Source organism: Euleptes europaea, chromosome 6 (assembly GCF_029931775.1).
Source record: "Euleptes europaea isolate rEulEur1 chromosome 6, rEulEur1.hap1, whole genome shotgun sequence".
Taxonomy (NCBI): Eukaryota; Metazoa; Chordata; class Lepidosauria; order Squamata; family Sphaerodactylidae; genus Euleptes; species Euleptes europaea.
Genome location: NC_079317.1, coordinates 4,178,423 through 4,200,627, shown reverse-complemented (window position 1 = coordinate 4,200,627; position 22,205 = coordinate 4,178,423). Strand labels below are relative to the sequence as shown.

Below are 22,205 nucleotides of genomic sequence, written 5' to 3'. Positions count from 1 at the left end.
TAACAGCGGATACAGGTATTCCGGTGAGACAGTTACACCTTTGCTTTCTGATGGTTCAGTATACACAAAATTACTAAAAATATTGTTTAAAATTACGTTCGGGCTATGTGTACAAAGTGTATATAAAACAAATTAATTTAGGTCCCATCCCCAGGATATCTCATCATGTAGATACAGTAATTCAAAAATATTCCAATATACAGAAAGATCCGAAATACGGACCACTTCTGGTCCCAAGCAGTCCGGATAAGGGCTGTATAAGCTTTCGAGTCAAAGCTCCCTTCGTCATATACAAGCAGGAATGGTTTCAGGGTGTAGTGGTGTTACTCTGCAGTAGAGGATCTAGATTCAAATCCGGTAGCACTTTAGAGACCAACCAGATTTTTGCTATATGCGCTTTCAATAGTCAAAACTCCCTTCATCTAGGTAATGCTTTTTTTTTTTTTGGTACCATGGATGTTGAGTCTCTTATCTATTAACGTCCCCCACAAAGATGGCCTGCACAAAATGAAGCTTCCATGCCGAATCAGACCACTGGTCCATCAGGGTCAGTCTTGTCTACTCCGACTGGCAGCAGCTTTCCCACGATTCGGGCAGAAAAAGGTCTTTCATGTGGCCGGCTGCCGGGTCCTTTCAAACCGGAGATGCGGGGAATTGAACCTGGGACTTTCTGCATGCGAAGCAGATGCTCTGAGCCACGGCCCCTCCCCAAAGAGAGACTTAACTGTTAGCGGCATGCATAATTAACTTTTGGAATTCTCCCTGCCACAAGATCTGGTGGAACGCACCAGCTTCGATAGCTTTTTTTTAGAAAGGACGTTAGGCGAATTCATGCAAGAGAAGCAGGTCTGTCAACATCTGTTACCCATCAGTGTGAACAGGAATTTCCATGGCTTGATGCCACATACCTGCGAATGCCAAATGCCCGGAGCCAAATACCAAGATAGGGCAATTTCCTTCATGCCCTGCTTGTGGACTTTCTAGAAGCGTCTCTCTGGTCACTGTTCGGAACTGGAGTTTGGCTAGCTGGCGTTTGAACTGATTTAGGGCAGTGAGTTCCCAGGACTCTTTCCCCTCATTTACCCACCCCCAGGCCCCACACGTGCCTGTCTACCCTTCCCTCCAGCCGTATGCCTCCCACCTGCTTATTTGACCTTCCTCCACCCACGCTCACCACTGCCCTTTCCCAGGGGCACCTGAGAGCAGGGTGGACCCTGCTTAGCTTCTGAGGTATGATGAGATCAGGCCAGCCTGGGGCATCCAGGTCAAGGCAAGAGACATTCAGAGGTGGCTTTGCCCTTGCCTGCCTCTGCGGAGAAACCCTGGATGTCCATGGCTACTAGTCAAAACGAATACTAGTCGTGATGCACCCCTGTTCTCTCCGGTATCAGAGCATGCCTGTTATATTAGGTGCTGTGGAACCCAGGCAGGACGCTGCTGCTTCACTCGTCTTGTTTCTGGGCTTCCTAGTGGCACCTGGTTGGACACTGTGTGGACAGACTGCTGGACTTGATGGGCCTCGGTCTGATCCAGCAGGGCTTTTCTTACGTTCTTATGTTCTTATCCTTCCTCATTGTTAAGCTTTCCAGAAGGATGTTTAAATTCGAGCTAAATTAAATTAGTTAAATTGTGGAACTCCTTGCCCCAGGATGTGGTGATGGCTGCTAACTTGGAAGGCTTTAAGAGGGGAGTGGATATGTTCATGGAGGATAGGGCTATCCATGGCTACTAGTCAAAATGAATACTAGTCATGATGCACGCCTATTCTCTCCAGGACCAGAGGAGCAGGCCTGTTATCTTGGGTGCTGTGGAACACAGGCAGGATGGTGCTGCTGCAGTCGTCTTGTTTGGGGGCTTCCTAGAGGCCCCTGGTTGGCCACGGTGTGAACAGACTGCTGGACTTAATGGGCCTCTGTCTGATCCAGCAGGGCTTTTCTTATGTTCTTAATGCTTGAGGGCCATGTTTCTTATTTGGTCAGGGGAAAGTTTCCCTCAAGTTTCTTGAACTGGAGATGCCTTTGAATTAACCTGGGACCTTCTGCCAGCAATACAAGGGCGCCGTGTTTCCAAGCACTGTTCTCTTCCCTGGCTGCTTCGTGGCACAAACACATGGGACATTCTCTGTAGACCTGTGACTTCGGAGGGGCTGTGGCTCAGTGGTAGAGCATCTGCCTTGTATGCAGAAAGTCCCAGGTTTGATCCCCGGCATCTCCAGTTAAAGCCGCCAGGCAGTAGGTTATCGGAAAAACCTCTGCCTGAGACCCTGGAGAGCTGCTGCCTGTCAGAGAAGACAGTACTGACCTTGATGGACCAGAAGTCTGATTCGGTATAAGGCAGCTTCAGTTGTTCACACACACACACCCCTTGGAAATTTCCAGCTCAGTTCATGCTGGTGGACCTGATTCATGAAGAACCTGCAAAACCTTATCCCACCCACCCCCATTTGCCTACTGCCATTTGTCCTGCAGGGAAAATAGCAGCAGGATTTAGGGGAGGGGCTGTGGCTCAGTGGTAGAGCCTCTGCTTGGCATGCAGAAGGTCCCAGGTTCAATCTCCGGCATCTCCAGTTAAAGGGACTAGGCAAGTAGGTGATGTGAAAGACCTCAGCCTGAGACCCTGGAGAGCCGCTGCTGGTTTGAGTAGACAATGCTGATTTTGATGGTCCAAGGGTCTGATTCAGTATAAGGCGGCTTCATGTGTTCATCACAAGAACTTTAATAAGCAGGGGATTTTGGAGGCTTAATTTCAGATGCGGAGGATTTCTGTACTTACCTATATGGTGCTCCTGACTGTCCCACCAAAGATGTTCATCTGGTGGCCAGGCGAGAGAGTGGCCTTCTCGGTGGCAGCCCCACGATTATGGAACAACCTCCCCAGGGAGGTGGCACCTGCCCCCCTCATTTCTGATCTTTTGGAGGCAGCTGAAGACTGTTTTATTTAGGACTGCCTTTGACTAAGTTTTTATTTATTGGCAGTTCTAATTGGAGGTTTTAAATTGTGGGCTTTTTACGATTCTTGGTTTATTTACTTTGTAAGCTGCCTTGAGTTCCACACAGTAGAAAGGTGGCTAATAAATGTTTTAATTTAGCAAGAGTGAGTATTTATTTTCTTACCTGGGGAAAATAAGAGACCAATGGTACTGCGGGGGGAAATTACCTATTTTGTACAAGATATATGGAGCAGATAGTGACAAAAGGTACCCTTCCCAATATCTCACTTTAACCTGTGTAACCAGAGAAGGCATTTTTTAATTTTAGTCAATGCCGTGTATGTGTTGAAACATGGAGAAAACAAAGATGTCTTTGTATCTCTCCCACCTGCAATGAAGTCTCAGGGGCAGAAATAATTGATTTTCAGGGACAGAAAGAATTGCAGGGTGTCCTTTAATATCTTGAAGTACGTTTTCTGAATTAAACACACACTCACGCGCACACTTGGGAAACTAATGACATTTCACAGTAAAAATACTTGCCCTCGGCCACTTTTGTGGTGCTGGTTATGAGTGGAGAAGTAGAGAAAGTCAGCATATAAAAACCAATTCTTCTTCTTCCCCTCCCCAAATCTCTAGGAATTTCCCAGAATTGAGTCCGCCACCCTGTATGCTATGTTGGTTCCTCAGCAGTACTTGCTAGCTTTCAGTTTTGTGCAAGTACAATGCTTTTTTCTTTTAGGCATGGCACAGGTTTTCTTTCACGCCTCTACAATTGCTGCGCTTATTGAAGGAGGGAGCCTGGAAGGGATGAGTTTGAAAGGCGGAGGTGTAAAATAGCTGATAGTCCGTCATTAATTGGATTGACTTAACTAAGTCGGCAATTGGCTGTTGATTGTTCAGGCCTTCAGTGGCTGTGTTAGACTGGCAGATTAAGGAGTAAATCCCCTTTGTGACCTCACTCCAAAGGCTTTTGTGAACTGACCCATCCCGGCTTTCTGTGAGAGATTCACACCTAATCCCGTCTGTCTGAGACCGTCTTGGAACGGGATGGCTTCTTCTGAACTCAGTTGCACCTGTCACTTAAAAAAAAGTTGGTTAATTGAGGAAAAGCTAGCATTCTTGATAAATGGAGCCATGCATTGATTCCTGATTTAATATCCATAGCTCACACTTAGGAGCTATTGGTTTATTTTTGTTATTTTTAGCCCATCTTTCTCACTGGAACTCAAGGTGGATTACACAGAATAAGTCAATACAGTCAACAGGAGTAGAACGTCCAATCGACAAAGCAACAGGATGACCTTAGGCAGATCATGAGAGGGAGGGCATCTTGGCATAAAATAGGGGTAACTGGGTGTGTGTGGGGGGGAAGGTAGTTGTGAATTTCCTGCATTGTGTTAGACTAGATGACCCTAGTGGTCCCTTCCAACTCTATGATTCTATAGGATTGAACATGGGGCGGTGGTGGAAAATGCTGTCAAGTCACAGCTTACTTATGGCAACCATGTAAGGTTTTCAAGGCAAGAGATATTCAGAGGTGGTGTTTCATTGCCGGCCTTGACCCTACTTAGCCTCCAAAATCTGCCAAGATCAGGCTAGCCTGGACCATAGAAATCTGGAAACCAAGCAGTGATGAAGCACAACAGTAGTATCAAATGTGACACATAAACAAAATTGGAGGTTATGTAGTAGGAACCTACTTATAGCCACAGATAGTGTGAACTATACAGAGTGATATGGTCCAAAATCCCTGCTCTACCCATAGTCCTCAGTGTGGTGTAATGGTTAAGGGCAGTGGCTTCCCCACTCCTCCACATGAAGCCAGCTGGGTGACCTAGGGCCTGTCAAGTTCTCTCTGAACTCTCTCAGGCCCATCTACCTCACAAGGTGTCTGTTGTGGGGAGGGGAAGGTGATTGTCAGCCACAGAACCCATTGGTTCTGGTCCGACCTTCTGGGGCAACAGAAAACACCTCGGCACCCTCCTCTATATGATAGCCCTTCAAGTACTTGAAGACGGTTGTCATATCCCCTCTCAGTTTTCTCCTCTCCAGGCTAAACATATCCAACTCCTTCAAACTTTCTTCATAGGACTTGGTCTCCAGACCTCTCACCATCTTGGTTGCCCTTCTCTGGACACGTTCCAGCTTGTCTACATCTTTCTTAAATTGTGGTGCCCAAAACTGAACACAAGGTGAGGTCTAACCAGAGCAGAGTAAAGGGGCTGTGAAATGCTTCCAACGCTGGAAGGGTGCTACTCAAACATACATAAAGTATTGCTCTTTTAGAGGACAGCAATCACTGAATCCTTCCTGCAGTGACCATTACAGGCCGATGTTCTCTGCTTAGGCATTCTGCAGGCCACGAGCAGCTCGCCCCCCCCCACTGAATTTAGGAGGCTCCCATTATCCAGCTGGCCAACGGGTTGAGCTTTGGGGGGTTGGAACTGTGGTATTTCTATTGCAACTGACCATTTGGGAATCTCTAGAGCAGGGGTGTCAAACATAAGGCCCGGGGGCTGGATCCGGCCCCTTGAGGGCTCTTATCCGGCCCACGAGCCAGTTGAGGCAATCACTCCCCCCAGTCCTAATCTGGGCTGGCCAGCCCACTGCAGGTGTGCCGGCCAAGTCAGCCAGATGGTTAAATAAAAGAAAGAGTGTTACTGTTTTAAGCACGTTTGTATTTTAAGGGGGGAAAGTAAAGCAAAAAAATAATATCATTAATTAGTTCTGTCTTTGTCTTCTATAAAGTTTGTAACTCTGGTACCTGGCATTAAATGTTATGGTATACATGGCCTGACACGATCAAGTGACATTTGTGTCATATCCAGCCCTCGTAACAAATGAGTTTGACATCCCTGCTCTAGAGCGAAGGTGTCAAAGATAAGGCCTGCAGGCCGGATCCGGCCTTTTGAGCACTGTGGTGGAGCAACTCAGCTGTTTGCTCACAGTGGTTGGGGAAACAGGGAAGTTGGCTGGGGAAACAGTTCCTGGAACGTGGAGCATACGGCCGGCGACGAGTGAATTACGTTTGGCTTTTTGTTGTCGCAACCCACAAAGGAACAGCCAGCCAAGGAGGGGACCGACCAGTCAAAATCTGCATCACCCGCTGCTGTGTGCTGCATTGGCAAAGCAGATCTCTTGAGAACTGAAGCTTATCTGGTGTTCAGTAATCCTTGGACTGAATTCTTGCTTAAAGAGTTAGCGGTGGTGGCTCCTTACTCCTGTCCTCCCACCCCACTGAGCAGAGTTTGAAGCTTTCCTTCACTTAAGTGGGTCTTCCATTGAATGAAAATCCAAGAAGGTGGTTAAGGGGAGATATGATCCCCTAATGCTAGAATGTGGGGCCATCTGCTGAAGCTGGAGCGTGAGAGATTCAAAACTGACTTCTAGCCTTCCCTCAATTTCTGGACAAGCCAGACTTGGGGCAGGTGTTTCTTCACTCAACACATAGTTAAATTGTGGAACTCCTTGGCCCAGGATGTGGTGATGGCTGCCAACCTGGAAGGCTTTAAGAGGGGAGTGGACATGTTCATGGAGGAGAGGGCTACTCATGGCTACTTGTTAAAATGGATACTAGTCATGATGCATACCTATTCTCTCCACTACCAGAGGAGCACGCCTATTATATTAGGTGCTGTGGACCACAGGATAATGCTGCTTCAGCTGTCTTGCTTTTGGGCTTCCTAGAGGTACCTGGTTGGTCACTGTGTGAACAGATGGCTGGACTTGAAGGGCCTTGTCTAGTCCAACATGACCTTTCTTATGCTCTTATATATGTGGCTCCTTCAAAAGGAGGAAGGATAGATCTACCCCAGAGTGTCTTGCTGAGCCAGGTCAAGGCATGCCGTTTTTTGCAAAGATCCCACCAGCCAAGAGTTGCTTGGTTGTCCATCAGATATTAACCCCTGGTCAGCTGCGATCTGCCTTGTGCACACCCCTGAAATGGATCATGTGAAGTGGCCAGAGGCACTCCTGTGAATGGTCCTTTTCCGTGGTACTAATAAAGTTCTTTAAGGGTAAAGGTGTGTTGCTGGTGATCAAGATAATCCATACGATAGTGCTTCCATTACTAAGTATGGGTGTGAAAGTTGGACAATGGAAAAAGCTGACAAAAAGAAAACGGAATCATTTGAAATGTGTTGGGGGAGAGTTTTAGAGATATCATGGACCGCCAAGAAGATAAATCAGTGGGTTCTAGATCAAATCAAGCCTGAGCTCTCCCCAGAAGCGAAAATGACTAAACTGAGGCTATCGTACTTTGGTCACATTATGAGAAGACCAGAGTCACTGGAAAAAACAGTAGTGCTAGGAAAAGCTGAAGGCAGCAGAAAAAGAGGAAGACCCAACATCAGATGGGTTGATGAGTTCCATCAAGGAAGCAGCAGCTCTCAGTTTGCAAGATCTGAGCAAGGTGGATAAAGATAGTCAGTCGTTATTTCATTGGGCCACCATAAGTTGAAAGTGACTTGACAGCACTTAGCACAAACCAGTGATCCCTCTAAAGGAAACCTAAGATGAGTGTCTTGTAGCATTTCCTATGCAGTTTGGTGGGACTTGTATAGTAGACTGCTTTAAATGTGGCACTGTACTGATTATATCTGAAGGATTGTGTTTGTGTCGCGTTTCTATGGAGTTGGTTCACACATCTAAATACTTAGGTACATATGAACACATGAAGCTGCCTTATACTGAATCAGACCCTCAGTCCATCAAAGCCAGTACTGTCTACTCAGACCGGCAGTGGCACTCCAGGGTCTCAGGCAGGGGTCTTTCACATCACCTACTTGCCTAGTCCCTTTCACTGGAGGTGCCGGGGATCGAACCTGGGACATTCTGCATGCTACACAAATGCTCTACCACTGAGCCATTGCCCCTCAGTGGGTGTGTGTATGAACTAGATGTGCCACAACATACTCTGTAGTAATGTCAGCCGTGAGTGGGTTCTGATTTTCAGTTGCATTTTCAGCCAACTCTTGTCTTTTCATTTTTCTGCTTTCTTTTCTTCCCCCAGAGAGTTTACTACCTGTCCTTGGAGTTCTACATGGGCCGCACTTTGCAGAACACCATGATAAACCTGGGATTGCAGAATGCCTGCGATGAGGCGATTTATCAGGTGCGTATGCATGTAAACGGGGTCTCAGGTTTCCCTGCAATCAACACTGCAACAGAGTTTCCCAATGTCTACATAAGCATGATTTATAGGGTTGGACCTTGAGTGAGGTTAGGGTTGCCAGGTCCCTCTTTGCCACCTGCAGGAGGTTTTTGGGGCGGATCCTGAGGAGGGCGGGGTTTGGGGAGGGGAGGGACTTCAATGCCGTAGAGTCCAATTGCCAAAGTGGCCCTTTTCTTCAGGTGAACTGATCTCCATCGGCTGGCGATCAGTTGTAATAACAGGAGATCTCCTGCTCGTACCTGGAGGTTGGCAACCCTAGGTGAGGTGGGGATTGGGGAGGGGAGGGGCCTCAACAGGGTCTGATGCCATACAGTCCACCGTCAAAACAGGCATTTTCTTCAGGGGAGCCAGTCTCCATTGTCTGGAGATCAGTAGCAATTCTGGGAGGTCTCCAAGCCCCACCTGGAGGGTGGAAACCTTAATTGATTTAACAGGCTTCTGGGCGGCAGTTTTCCTTGGGTCGCTGATCTTGGCGGAGTGTCGGGTCCAAATTGCGATTTTGTTGCATCACAAAACAGGGTTGTATCCTGCCTCTCCGCTCTGCAACTGGCGGAGCCTTTCTTCTGGCCCCAAGGAGCTTTCCTTTAGTGCAAGCTGAGGAAGACTTGCTGAACCAGAGAAAGGTGCTGTCCTCAGCAGAGCAGAGAGTTAGGAGGCAGTCCTGGCTCTGAGCTTGTTTCCACGCTACACTTTTCCGTGTGTGAACATAAGAATTATGCTGACCTGTCTTGGGAAAAAGTCACCCCTGAAGCACCTGAGATTGTCACTGGGGTCTGTAAGTGGCACGCCAGTGAATATCTTAAAAATTTGGCTACTCCCTGTAGGTTATCCGGGCTGTGTGACCATGGCCTTGGTATTTTCTTTCCTGACGTTTCGCCAGCAGCTGTGGCACGCATCTTCAGAGGAGTAACACTGAATGTCCTTCAGTGTTACTCCTCTGAAGATGCCTGCCACAGCTGCTGGCGAAACGTCAGGAAAGAAAATACCAAGGCCATGGTCACACAGCCCGGATAACCTACAAGAACCAATGAACTCTGACCGTGAAAGCCTTCGACAATATTTTGGCTACTCCCGTTTGGCTGTGCAGCTGGTTTCTGCAACAGTCATGTTCTCTCACTCTCTTTCTGGAGAGCCAGCATGGTGGTTTGGTTAAGAGTGGTGGTTTGGGGCGGTGGACTCTGATCTGGAGAACCGGGTTTGATTCCCCCACTCCTCCACATGAAGCCAGCTGGGTGACCTTGGGCTAGTCACAGCTTTTCTCAGCCCCACCTAACTCACAGGGTGTCTGTTGTGGGGAGGGGGAGGGGAAGGTGATTGTAAGCCGGTTTGATTCTTCCTTAAATGGTAGAGAAAGTCGGCATATAAAAACTAACTCTTTTTCTCCCTCTCCCTCACTTTATCACCCTCTTTCCTTCCAAACACACACACAGTACCAAAATCCAGCCATGCAGCTATGCGGTGGGTCTGAAGTGTATATGGTGTGCTTTCTGAAAACGTGAGAGGTCGGGGCATCTAATGGGCCTGCCCTCTTGCTTATTTGGCGCTTTTATTACGGCCCCTGATGGCATCTTCTCTGTCTCTCTGTGTGGCTGTTCAGTTAGGGCTGGACATCGAAGAGCTGGAGGAGATTGAAGAAGACGCCGGCCTGGGGAACGGCGGTCTGGGCCGGCTTGCTGGTAAGCGAGGGGAGGGGGTCTGCACCGTGGTCCTGGGGTGGGGGCCCCCTGAGACATCTCTAGCAGACGAGATGGCTGAGTCCTCCCCTAGCTGGTAGAGGCTTGTCTTAAGACAGAGATCCCAGATTTTAGGTGGGGCCTCACATGATCGAATTCTTAGTCACGTCTCAGTTGGGGGCGGTTATCTATCTGAATTATTATTAGTCCGTTTCATCCCCCCCACCCTAAACTGTAGCATGCAAGAGGAACGGTCGGAATTCAGGTTTGTTACCTGATCGAGAGGCGGGCCCTGGGTAGAAATGACACTTGACAGTTTCCCGAGTTTTATGACTTCGAATGTAAACATGCTTTCAGAGCAATCTGCTAGTCGTACTGTTTATAATGTTTGTTTGAAAGTTTATTACTAATTCTTGTGTCTACTGGTCGACTCAGCCTTCCATCCTTCCGAGGTCGGTCAAATGAGTACCCGGCTTGCTGGGGGCAAAGGGAAGATGACTGGGGAAGGCACTGGCAAACCACCCCGCAAACAAAGTCTGCCTAGGAAACGTCGGGATGTGACGTCACCCCATGGGTCAGGAATGACCCAGTGCTTGCACAGGGGACCTTTGCTGCTAATCCATTTTCAGTCTTCACTAGAAAGGGGACGTATAAATGACTATATCTATGTAATTTCATTTATACGTCCCCTTTTTTAGCAAAGGCTGAAGCTGGATTACAATAATTAAAATTCTGCAATAAACACATGGATCATTAATAAATTTAAAATGGACGTTAAAAAAACGGTGTGCCCCTCATAATGATGCCTTCCTAAAAAGTTCCATTTTATGCATTCTTTACCAGCTGAAGCATGCAGAGTGCATTATGGTAGTCTAGCCTTGAGGTGACCACAACATGAATCCATGGGGCCAGATTGGCCACCTGTGTGGATCTTTTTATTTTAGTTGGTGGGGCAGTTCAGTGAGCCAAGTGGTGGTCAGAATTTACACAAACCGTTATCAAACCCAATGTCTTCCCACCCTTTCACCCCTCCATTTAAAACTGAGAAAAATGGCAGAGACTTCAGTGGTTCTCGAATTATGTTGGGTTTGGGCAGTCTGAGCCTCTGGCAGGCAGCCGAGCCAACCTGTATGCTCTCTCTGCCCCACAGCCTGCTTCCTAGACTCCATGGCCACCCTGGGGCTGGCTGCCTATGGTTACGGGATACGGTACGAATACGGCATCTTCAACCAGAAGATGAGAGATGGATGGCAGGTAACACCAATGGATCAGAAAAGGAACTAATGCTTCCACAACATAGTTTATCTTTGCAGATGGCACGGCAAAGCTCTGTGAAAGCCATGCATGTGGATCTGTTTCCTGGCATGCATGTGATGAAATTGGCTTGCCTCTGGCGAAAGCTGTCTGGTCTTTTGCAATTCTTCCCCATATGCTTTCTGCATGAAATGTCGCAAGCGAATGCAGAAAGCAGGAAATTGTGTGCCTGTGTGCACCAAGGATGGGGGAGATTTCAGTGAAATGAGGCGGGACGCTGGATTGTGGCTCAGCCTTGGAATTTCAGTTGCTTCTTCGCAGAGTTCTCGATCCACCTTCTGTCCCCAACTGCTGTAGCAGTTCTTCTGGGGACTTTCGGCCAACATGGTCTTCTGGTTTAAATCAAACCAGGCAATGGCTTTTCACGTGAGAGCCAGCATGGTGTAGGGGTAAAGAGCAGTGGACTCTGATCTGGAGAACCGGGTTTGATTACCTGGTTCATATGTTCATATATGTTCATATGTTCAAGAAGGGCCGTGGCTCAGTGGTAGATTCAAAACTGATAAAAGGAAGTATTTCTTCACACAACGCATAGTTAAATGGTGGAACTCTCTGCCCCAGGATGTGGTGATGGCTGCTAACTTGGAGGGCTTTAAGAGGGGAGTGGACATGTTCATGGAGGAGAGAAGTATTCATGGCTACTAGTTGAAATGGATGCTAGTCATGATGCATACCTATTCTGTCCAGGATCAGAGGAGCAGGCCTATTATAGGAGGTGCTGTGAAACAAAGGCAGGATGGTGCTGCTGCAGTTGTCTTGTTTGTGGGCTTCCTAGAGGTACCTGGTTGGCCCCTGGTGAACAGACTGCTGGACTTGATGGGCCTTGGTCTGACCCAGCAGGGCTTTTCTTATGTTCTTAGAGCATCTGCTTGGCATGCAGAAGGTCCCAGGTTCAATCCCCGGCATCTCCAGTTGACCAGGCAAGTAGGTGATGTGGAAGACCTCAGCCTGAGACCCTGGAGAGCCGCTGCCGGTCTGAGTCGACAGTACTGGCTTTGATGACCGAGGGTCTGATTCAGTATAAGGCATTTTCATATGTTCCCCACTCCTCCACGTGAGTGGCGGAGGGTGATCTGGTGAACACAGGTTGGTTTCCCCACTCCTCCACATGAAGACAGCTGGGTGACCTTGGGCTAGTTGCAGTTCTCTTAGAGCTCTCTCAGTCCCACCTACCTCACAAGCCAGTTTGATTCTTCCTTAAGTGGTAGAGAAAGTCGGCATATGAAAACCAGCTCTTCTTCTTCTTCCTGTCTTGAAGCGACATTGTTTTCAGTTCTCACAGGGGCTTTGCAGCATGTATCGTATTGGTAAGAATGTCCTTAAGCATGGTAGCCACGTTTGCCTCAACAGAGAGAAGTCATAGCATTGCCCCCCCCCCCATATCTGAGATGAGTGGTGGGCGGGGTTTCTAATCAAAGGATACTATTTCAAGGCGAGCCTGCCCTTCAGTGCCTTTCTCATGTTTCCACTCAATGGGGATGTGACTAAAGGGGGAGTGGGTGTGAAATTGGGGAGGGGCCGTGGCTCAGTGGCAAAGCGTCTGCTTGGCACGCAGAAGGTCCCAGGTTCAATCCCCGGCATCTCCAGTTAAAGGGACTAGGAGAGTAGGTGATGTGAAAGACCACTGCCTGAGACCCTGGAGAGCCGCTGCCAGTTTGAGTAGACAATACTGACTTTGATGGACCCAGGGTCTGGTTCAGTATAAGGCAGCTGCATGTGTTCAAGACCCTGGAGAGAGGCTGCCAGCCTGAGTAGACAATACTGGCCCTGATGGACCCACGGTCTGATCCAGCACAAGGCAGCGTCACATATGTTCAGATGGAAACTGTTTTCTCTGGTGTCAGCCCATGTCATTAACAAGGATGCCCAGGTAGAAAAAAATAGGTCTAGAGCTGGAATTAACCCAGGCGTGTCTCTTAAATATTGGTAAGGCCTGCTCTGCCTGTGTGGACATGCACAAGACAGTTCATTTAATTCTTTGCATGTTTCGAAAGGGGGCCTTGAGAATGGATCTGTCAAACACAGCAAGGGAAAAGATGCATGCATCCTGGAGCGTGAGACTTGGGCTTGGCCTAGGGATGCAGCAGAATGAGGTGGTAGAGTCCTGGGCATGAGAGCCAGCATGGTGTAGTGGCTAAGAGCGGTGGTTTGGAGCGGTGGACTCTGATCTGGAGAACCGAGTTTGATTCCCCTACTCCTCCACATGAGAGGTGGAGGCTAATCTGGTGAACTGGATTTGTTTCCCCCACTCCACCCAGGTGGCTTCGTGTGAAGACCTTGGGCCAGTCACAGCTCTCTTAGAGTTCTCATCCCCACCTACCTCACCGGGTGTCTGTTGTGGAGAGGAGAGGGGAAGGTGATTGTAAGCTGGCTTGAGTCTCCCTTAAGTGGCAGAGAAAGTCGGCATATGAAAACCACCTCTTCTTCTTCATGATAAAGGAGACTGTACCACTGAAGATTCTAGGCAGAGAAATCATCCGTGTGGGGGGGAAAAGTCTGTAAAAGCAACACAAAAAACCAGGTCGCTCACCAGGGATAACTTCTGTCCTTGGCCACTCCTTGGTATGTGGGAAGCATTTTAATGCACATGTGTATTAAACAATTTGTTCCCTTGTTGACGTCTGAGATGGGATTGTCCCTTTTGCCTCCTCATTCTGTTGCACGTCTTTCGGTCTCATTGGAATGCATAACTTTGCAGAAAGGTGAAGGCCTTTGTGCAGTTGGTAAATAGCCAGCTTCCCCCCCCCCCCCAAAAAAAAAGGTTTCCAGCCAGTGGGTTAGAGCAATGATTAACTGAGAATCGGCCAGCCAACAGATAACCACAGAAGCGGTTAGTGGACACACATTAGCTCACAGTATTTCCCAGAGTCGGTTCTCAGTGGGCGGGGAGGTCTCTGTTGCATAATCCCTTTCCTTTGCTGTATTTGAAGATCATCAGCACAAAGGGCAGGTTATCTCCGTTGGGTTTTGCAGAGGGAGCCGCCTCGTTCTGGACTTGGTTCCTGACCTTTCCCCGGCAATTCAGTCTACATGCAGAAAGCTAGAGCCAGGCGTTGGCTTGGAGGATGTCTGTTTATGGTGGGTTGGCATGGGCCAAAATTGCTTCTGAAGGGTCTGTTTATCTGTGTAGTTCTCTGGCACGTTTTTTCTCTGAGAAGCACGGAGACTGCAGGTTTCTTCTGGCCCCTGGAATGGAGCTCCTCTGGGCAAGTGCAGAGTGCCTAGAAAAGGGAATGCGCCCTCCTCTGCACAAAGGCGGGCGTGTACCCTCAGCTGGCCTACAAGTGCAGTCTTGAACACATTAAACACACGAAGCTGCCTTCTACTGAATCAGACCCTTGGTCCATCAAAGTCAGTATCGTCTACTCAGACGGGCAGCTGCTCTCCAGGGTCTCCGGCAGAGGTCTTTCACATCACCTCCTTGCCTAGTCCTTTTGACTGGAGATGCCGGGGATTGAACCTGGGACCTTCTGCATGCTAAGCAGAGGCTCTACAAACTGAGCCACAGCCCCTCCCCAGTCTTAGAAGAGGGTGGAGGTAGCCAGGTAGGGTGTGTTTGTGAGTGAGAGATTTATTCATTCATGCAAGCCTCCACCTGCAGGGTTTTATTTATTTAAAACCTTTATTTTTCTGCCTTTCTTCCTTGCGGAGCTCAAGCCAGCTTACGATGTAAAGTTGATAAAAATACAGAGAACCACATTTTCAAAATCATAACATAGAGCTGCTTTTAATCAAAGGCAGCCATAAATAAATAACCTCTAATTTCAAGCTGGTTTTTGCAGCATTAGGCTTGTAGCTGATGTAACGCTAGTGTAGAGAGAAAGGGTGTGGAGACCAGGATCCGTGCAGAAGAGGAGGAAGCCCCCAAGAACCTGCAGTGTCCCCCCAATTTCTTATAACCCGGGTGAAGAAAGTTTGGGAACATTATCATTGTTCTAGAGATGCTTCTGCATGCAAAGCAATAGCTTGCTAGTTTAATTATGGGATGGCACAGGCAAAGGAGCAAAAACATTTCTAGAGCAACCTGCCCCAGCAGAACACTTTTCCTTAGAATCATTATGGTTGTTACCCGCCCTGAATCTGGTTGTGGCTGGGGAGGGTGGGCTAGAAATGCAAACAATAATGACAATAATAAAATAATAGAAACACAGATTTGGAAGGGACCACCAGGGTCATCTCGTCCAACCCCCTGCACAATGCAGGAAATTCACAACTACCTTCCCACACACACGCACACACAGTGACCCCTGCTCCATGCCCAGAAGATGGGAAAAAAACACTCCAGGACCCCCGCCAGTCTGGCCTGGAGGAAAATTGCTTCCTGACCCTTCCCATTTGAGATCACCCTGAGGTGGGCAGGTCCTCATCCTAGACCTCAACCTGGCCATTTCCACCTTGCAGTTGGAGGAAGCGGACGACTGGCTGAGACACGGGAACCCGTGGGAGAAGGCCCGTCCGGAATACATGCTCCCCATCCACTTTTACGGAAGAGTGGAGAACACCCAAACCGGCGTGAGATGGGTCGACACACAGGTAACGTGTACCAAAGTGTTTTGCCCTGTCTTGCAACAGTGTTTTGTGGGTAACACTTTTGAGCTCCCTAGACCAGGGGTGTCGAACTCATTTGTTAGGAGGGCCGAATGTGACATAAATGTCACTTGGTCGGGCCAGGCCATGCCTCGCCAGCCCAGATCGGGACTGGGGCGGGGGCTGCCTCAGCTGGCTCTCAGGCCGGATAAGAGCTCTTAAGGGGCCGGATCTGGCCCGCGGGCCTTATGTTTGACACCCCTGCCATAGATGAAGGGCAAGGATTCAATGGGGACTGACGAGGTCATAGTGGGTGGGGAATGTTGGGCTCCCCTTCTGTGATGACCAAACCATTGCAAAACTTGGCCTCTCGTTTGTCGTGTCTGTGTGCCCAACAGAACTGTGTGTCCCCGGAGAGGGTCACAGGATACTCATATCTGGAAGGAAGCGGTGTACTTGGTGGTTTCTCTTGGCAATCTTTGGAATCGTTTCCATTCACACCAGGTTGATGAGGACATCTTTGTCCACAGGTGGTCCTGGCCCTGCCTTATGACACCCCCATACCTGGCTACATGAACAACACTGTCAACACAATGAGGCTGTGGTCCGCTCGAGCTCCCAATGATTTCAACCTCCGTGATTGTGAGTATTGGTGTTGAGTTGCTGCCCCTCAGATAGGAAAGTGGCCGGCATCAAGAGGGGACCTTTTCCTAGTGGCCTTCCCCTCCCCAAAATCTGTTGGGGAATCATGAACTAAAAAGAGCTTCCAAAACCCCCTGAGATGACTTCTTCTGACTTGGTGGACCAGGCTGTGGGAATGTTCCTTGCCTTTGGGCAGAGGGGTGCGGGCTTTCCAAGATGGCACCGGCCCTCTCCTGGGCTAGGAAGTTCCTTCCTAAAGCTTGGACAGCCTTGCCAAGTGTGCAAAAATATTTGTACTTGGGGTATTCCATACAAGACCTCTTTGCATCCTTTTGAACACAGATATCTAAGCTTGGTCTGCGACTGTCTTGCTCCCACTGTTAACTGAGAGGGGAAGCGTAGCAGCATTCCGCACGGTTGCCAGTGAGTCTCAAGCAAGACCATAGGGGGGAGGGCTGTCCTGCCTAGTGGTGTTTTTTTTGGGGGGGTGTTATTTTATTAATTTAAAACATCTTTATGCTGCCTAAAAGAGCAAGAGTCCTGTAGCACCTTAAAGACTGTCAAAATTTCTGACTTTCTGGTGGAAATGGCTGCCGACCAGTCTAGCCTTGGCTAGCTGCTCGTAACCGCACCAGCAAGGAGAGATTTCTAACACTTTAGAAGTCTCGGTGGGCTGGAAATCCAGGTTTACAGCCCCCCCCCCATTAGATTGGGGTCTGCAGAGTCCTGTAGCACCTTAAAGACTGTCAAAATTTCTGGTAGGGGAACTGACACATCTGATGAACAAAAGACCAACAGAAGAATGGAAAAGAAAATGGAAAACTTACTTGCATTGTATGAAACTGTAATTTTTAACTGTAGCAAATAACTGTTAAGTTTAGTAGCAACTTTATAGTATAGTATGTTATTATAATCGTTATAATTAATTTATATATAGATAAAGATGCATTGATTGGTGATATCATCGATTATAATAATAATACAAGCAAGAAATATTCATGTAATTTGCTTTTGTTTAAGTATTAAATAATTACAATGCAGGAGCCAAGGGTATTTCAGTTTTCAATAAAAATTAATAAGCATATTTACTAAAATAGGTAAGATTGAAATTTAGAGTAATCCTTCAAGAGATAATAGATCGGTTTAAATTGAGGCACACTTGATTTTATGTTAGAATTTATGTTAGACTCTATGATAGATGTATGTTAGATTTTATGTTAGATTTTGTTTGTATGTTTTTTTCCCCTTGTATTTTGTATAATTTAAAATAAAAATATTTGAACCAAAAATTTCTGGTAGGGTATGAGTTTTCGTGAGTCACAGCTCACTTCTTCAGATAAGAAGTGTGCTGTGACTCATGAAAGTTCATACCCTACCAGAAATTTTGTCAGTCTTTAAGGTGCTACTGGACTCCAGCTCTTTTCTACTACTACAGACTAACACGGCTACCTGTCGTGGTTTATGCTACCTTTCCACCCAACCAGGAAAGGGGCACAGCTGACTCAGTGGTTGCTGGGCAGTAGGGAAGCCGTCTGGGGCTTGCCGTCCCCCCACCCTGCTTGAGCCTCAGCAGCTGCTGACCTCTGACTCCCGCTTGTGCCTCTTTCAAATTTTGCTCTGCAGTTAACGTTGGAGATTACATTCAGGCGGTTCTGGACCGAAACTTGGCGGAGAACATTTCTCGTGTCCTCTATCCCAATGATAACGTAAGTGCCTGAGCACTGAGGTGCTTCTCTCTTGGCCTTTGAAATGGGGACTGGAGAGCCTGCCGCGATGTCTGTTGCCTGATGTCGGTCTTGGGGAATGAACAATGAAGCCTTCCGAATTTCCTGGCTGCTTCCCAAGCGTGCCAGTGAAATATCCAAGGAAGGGCTTTCCCCTCTGGACAGTGGGCTGCACACCGGCTGAAAGGCAGCAAATCTGCTTGAAACGGCTTTTAATATCTTGGTAGCCAAGGGAGAAAACGGGTGGCCTAGCTGGGCTAGTCATACTAGTCATGATGCGTACCTATTCTCTCCAGGATCGGAGGACACGCATATTACATTAGGTGCTGTGGAACGCAGTCAGGATGGTGCTACTGCAGTCACCTTGTTTGTGGGCTTCATAGAGGCACCTGGTTGGCCGCTATGTGGACAGACTGCTGGACTTGATGGACCTGGGTCTGATCCAGCAGGTCTTTTCTTATGGGCCGCTCGATCTTGCTCTCCATCTTCCTGTCCCTCCCCAAATCCTGCCTTTGCCAGGAAGTCTTGTGGCTAACACCTGAATTAACGCTCATCACCAACAGAAGTAGAGCTTTTCTACGTCAGGCCAAATTAAACTTCGTGAAGGTGAGCTGTGATCGCATCACCTGGCTTTTCCTTTCTTTTAAAAGCGCAAGTGCAGAGGGCAGGAGGAGATTGGATCAAGGCTATAGTTGGGGGAAAGGGGGGTTAACCCCTTCTTTCTCAGGGCTATAGTTGGGGGAAGGAGGGTTAACCTCTTCTTTCCAAGGGTGTTATCCAGATCAAAATCTCCCCCCACCCATGCTGCTATTACCTGGTGGGGGGGCAGTTGCAGTAGAGCCCTTGTCTTGGTGTCTTTTTTACCCTCCGGCATGGCTAAGAGCAGTTTTGTGCCAAGGGTGTCAGATGTAGACATGAGGGAAGGGTCGACTCCCTCCCTCGATTCTCCCAGCAGCGTGGCCCTGATCTATTGGCACCTTTCCCACCACTTGGCACCTCCCCCTTGGCTTGCAGGCTCTTTGAGTCCTTAAAGAAAAATGCCTGGAGATCTGACCATCCCTCCCCGCTGCAAGATCCCATTTGATTAATGGAGCTGGAGCTGCTAACCCCCACCCTTGTCGTTGGGGTCATCTTCCTTCACACACTTCTGGGGGGAGAATCTCTCCCTTTGCTCGCTCTTGCTGTCTTCCATCGCTGCGTCTAGACTGGAAGCTCTCTGCGGCAGGGAGCTGCCTCTTAAGTTATCCTCAGGATGTTTCGTGGCCCCATGCAAAGCAACATGTGTCGCTTCCTCCTGCTCTACCACTAGCGAGGTCCAGGCTGACCCCTACTGCCTTCCTGCTGGTGGGGGGTCTCTGAGAGAATGCCTCAAGTCCAGGAGTGAAACAAGCCCTGGAAGCACAGCTCCACTTTCTCCGTGAACCTCCTCCCCAACACTCACTTAGGAACTTTGACTGGAGAACTGGCCCTGGTTATTATCTAATCCACCAAGTGCATGCCTTTTATAGCACAGCTTTTTTTAAAAGGTGCTGGCTGCAGAAGCTCTTGGAGTAGGAAACTTAAATCCTGAAATAAGCTACTGTAGTGGTGACCTGGGTGGCGGATTTGTGCCTCGAAGTACTTCCAAACATGCCTGTAGAAGAATATAAATACAGCACTTTTTCCTACAGGCATAGAGTCCTTAATGGTTGCTTCATGATCGCCCAAGATGTCTGTTTTGCCCATTTTACTGATCGGAATAGAGGCTGAGATGAAACGACAGGGTTGACCCTGTCCAATAGATCAGAGGATTGAGATCTGAGCTTCCGTACATAGTAGACATGAGGTTGTATCCTAAATGCTGTATTCATGGGGGCACCTTTCTCTGCCTCTTGCATAGGAGGAAGGTTCCTTAGGCCAGGGGAAGGCACCACCTTGAGCAGAGTGGAACATTAGGATACAACCCAACATTAGGATACAACAGGGATAAAAATCTTGTCCATAATAAAAATAATAATAACCCACTTGCACATGAAGCACATGCGAAGCTGCCTTATACTGAATCAGACCATTGGTCTATCAGGACCAGCGTTGGTCAGACTGGAAGCTTCTCTCCAGGGTCTCAGGCAGAGGTCTTCTACATTACCTACTGCCATATTTGTTAACTGGAGATGCTGGGGTTTGAACCTGGGACCTTCTGCATGCCAAGGAGGTGCTCTGCCACTGAGCCACAGAGACTGAGGATCCTTCTTGTTTTCTGTTTCTAAGAGAATCTCAAAACTCTTGTAAAATCAGTTATCCAGGAAATGAAAAGCAAAATGTGGTATCTTTGCCATCCCAGATCTTGTTCTTTTCGGATGAAATGCCTTTAGGGTTTCCTGAGCTCAGAGACTGACAGACTTTGGAAACTTGTGTTCAGCAAATAACTATTGGAAAAGCTGCCTTAACTTGTGAAATCAGAGGGATTTTTTAAAAAGGCAAGCTTTTAATTGGGGGGGCATCTTTTCTGGCCTGTGTGCTTCAAGCATTTGACTGTCTTTTGTTTAACCCCCTTCGCAGTCGGCAGACCTGGTGAGGAGAGACTTGTGTAGATCTGTAATTTGGTGATAAGTGTGGCAGATTCGTTGCGTTTACCCCTTGCCCGCCCTTACATGTGTGAATGTTTCTTGTGTTTCCCAAAAATGTTAAGTAACTGCCTTCCTTAGCATCTCTGAGGTCTGATTCTCATTGGAGCAGGGAACTCGTATCAGGGCTGCAGTGCTTCAGAATCCAATCCGTCTTTTATACCCAACCTGATCATGATATGGTAACATCCCACCGCTGCCACCATATTATGACTGAGGCTGTATATAGATGGGGGGAGGTTTGAGCTATTTCTCCCATCACGACAACATAGAAAACTCTCATCATGACAACACAGAAAACTAGAGAAAGCTCTAAACCTACATCTTCTCTGACATGTTAGTTGGCTATATGTGGGGACCTTTTGTACAGGTGGGAGTTTTTAAATTAGTTTGTTAAAACGGTCATTAATCTTTAATTTATTTAAACCTCCCACCTGCAAAAAAAGTGTGCTCAAGGTAGCATTTCATCACATCAGTCTTCAACTGCAGCAGGACGTGGTACAGCCCTGACCCCAGTTCTCCATCTCTATGAGAATTAGGCCAGAGTTCCTTTTGCGGAGAAAACTGTCCCATCTCTGGCATTGCTTAGGTGCTTTTACTACTATAATATCTGGAGGAAATCAAATGGCCCTTTCGCTATCAACCAACCCTCTCCCCCCCTCCCCACCCGCCAATGAATTTGGAAGTTTGTTTAGATTTTTGAATTAAGGGGGGAAACAGAAGAGTCAAATTTCACTTTTAAAATAAATGGGTCAGCTCTTATTGGGGGTGGGTACTAACTAGAGAGAGTGTGCGCAAGAGTGTGCAAGTGCTGGCGGTATCTTCGGCAATAGCAAAAAATATTTTCCTCTGTGACAGCTTGCATAATGCACCCTGGTTTGAACATGTTTTTCCAGATTCATTGTCTCACTGTGCATTTAGATCAGTGTGATGTTACAACTAGTGCTGAAACGCAAACCTTTAAAAACATCCCAACGAATCTCCCACATTTCAAAATGGCCATTTGCACCCCGCATGGGGTCCAGTCTACTATGATACCCAAAGCGTTTGCTGCAAATTTCAACTCTTGAAAACTTGAAGCTTCAAATTGTGACAAAATTGTATTGTCTTGACTGTGTTCGAGTGGCGGTTGTGTTTGATTTCAATAGCTGTCCGTTTCAGCTCTAGTTTTTCCCCCCACTCAGAGGCTAAGTTAAAAGGACCACAGCAAAGTGAAGTCCTTGACCTTATGATATGGGCTGTGTGCATTCTGGGTAGCAGAACCTCTCCCTTCTCTGTTGTGTGCCTTTATATATGGTCATTTCCATAGCACTTTTAGTATGTAATTCTACACCTGGGTAACAGAAATGAGGGACATGCATGCTGGATGGGGGATACACTTCTATGCAGCAGTGTGTGTGAACAAGATCTAGGGGTACGGGTGGACCATAAGTTAAATGTGAGCAGCCATAGTGATGCAGGCACAAAAAAAGCTAATGCGATCTTGGGGTGCATCAACAGAGGCATAACATCCAAAGTGCAAGATGTCATAGTGCTGCTGTACACTGCATTGGTCAGGAGGCACCTGGAGTCTTTTGTGCAGTTCTGGAGGCCTCATTTCAAAAATGGATATGGACA

The 22,205-nt window shown here is 47.8% G+C and overlaps 1 protein-coding gene and 1 non-coding gene across 2 annotated transcripts in view; both read left to right on the top strand.

The window, feature by feature from the left end:
- Window positions 1-22,205, top strand: part of PYGL (glycogen phosphorylase L) — a 43,548-nt gene that overhangs the window by 868 nt on the left and 20,475 nt on the right. Inside the window, exons 2-7 of the mRNA XM_056852238.1 lie at window positions 7,944-8,045; window positions 9,703-9,781; window positions 10,929-11,032; window positions 15,494-15,625; window positions 16,150-16,261; window positions 17,885-17,967. Coding sequence (XP_056708216.1) covers window positions 7,944-8,045; window positions 9,703-9,781; window positions 10,929-11,032; window positions 15,494-15,625; window positions 16,150-16,261; window positions 17,885-17,967 — 612 coding nt within the window. The remainder of the gene's footprint in view (window positions 1-7,943; window positions 8,046-9,702; window positions 9,782-10,928; window positions 11,033-15,493; window positions 15,626-16,149; window positions 16,262-17,884; window positions 17,968-22,205) is intronic.
- TRNAT-UGU (transfer RNA threonine (anticodon UGU)) lies at window positions 2,143-2,214 on the top strand. Its single transcript has one exon. It is a non-coding gene; the product is annotated as a tRNA-Thr (tRNA).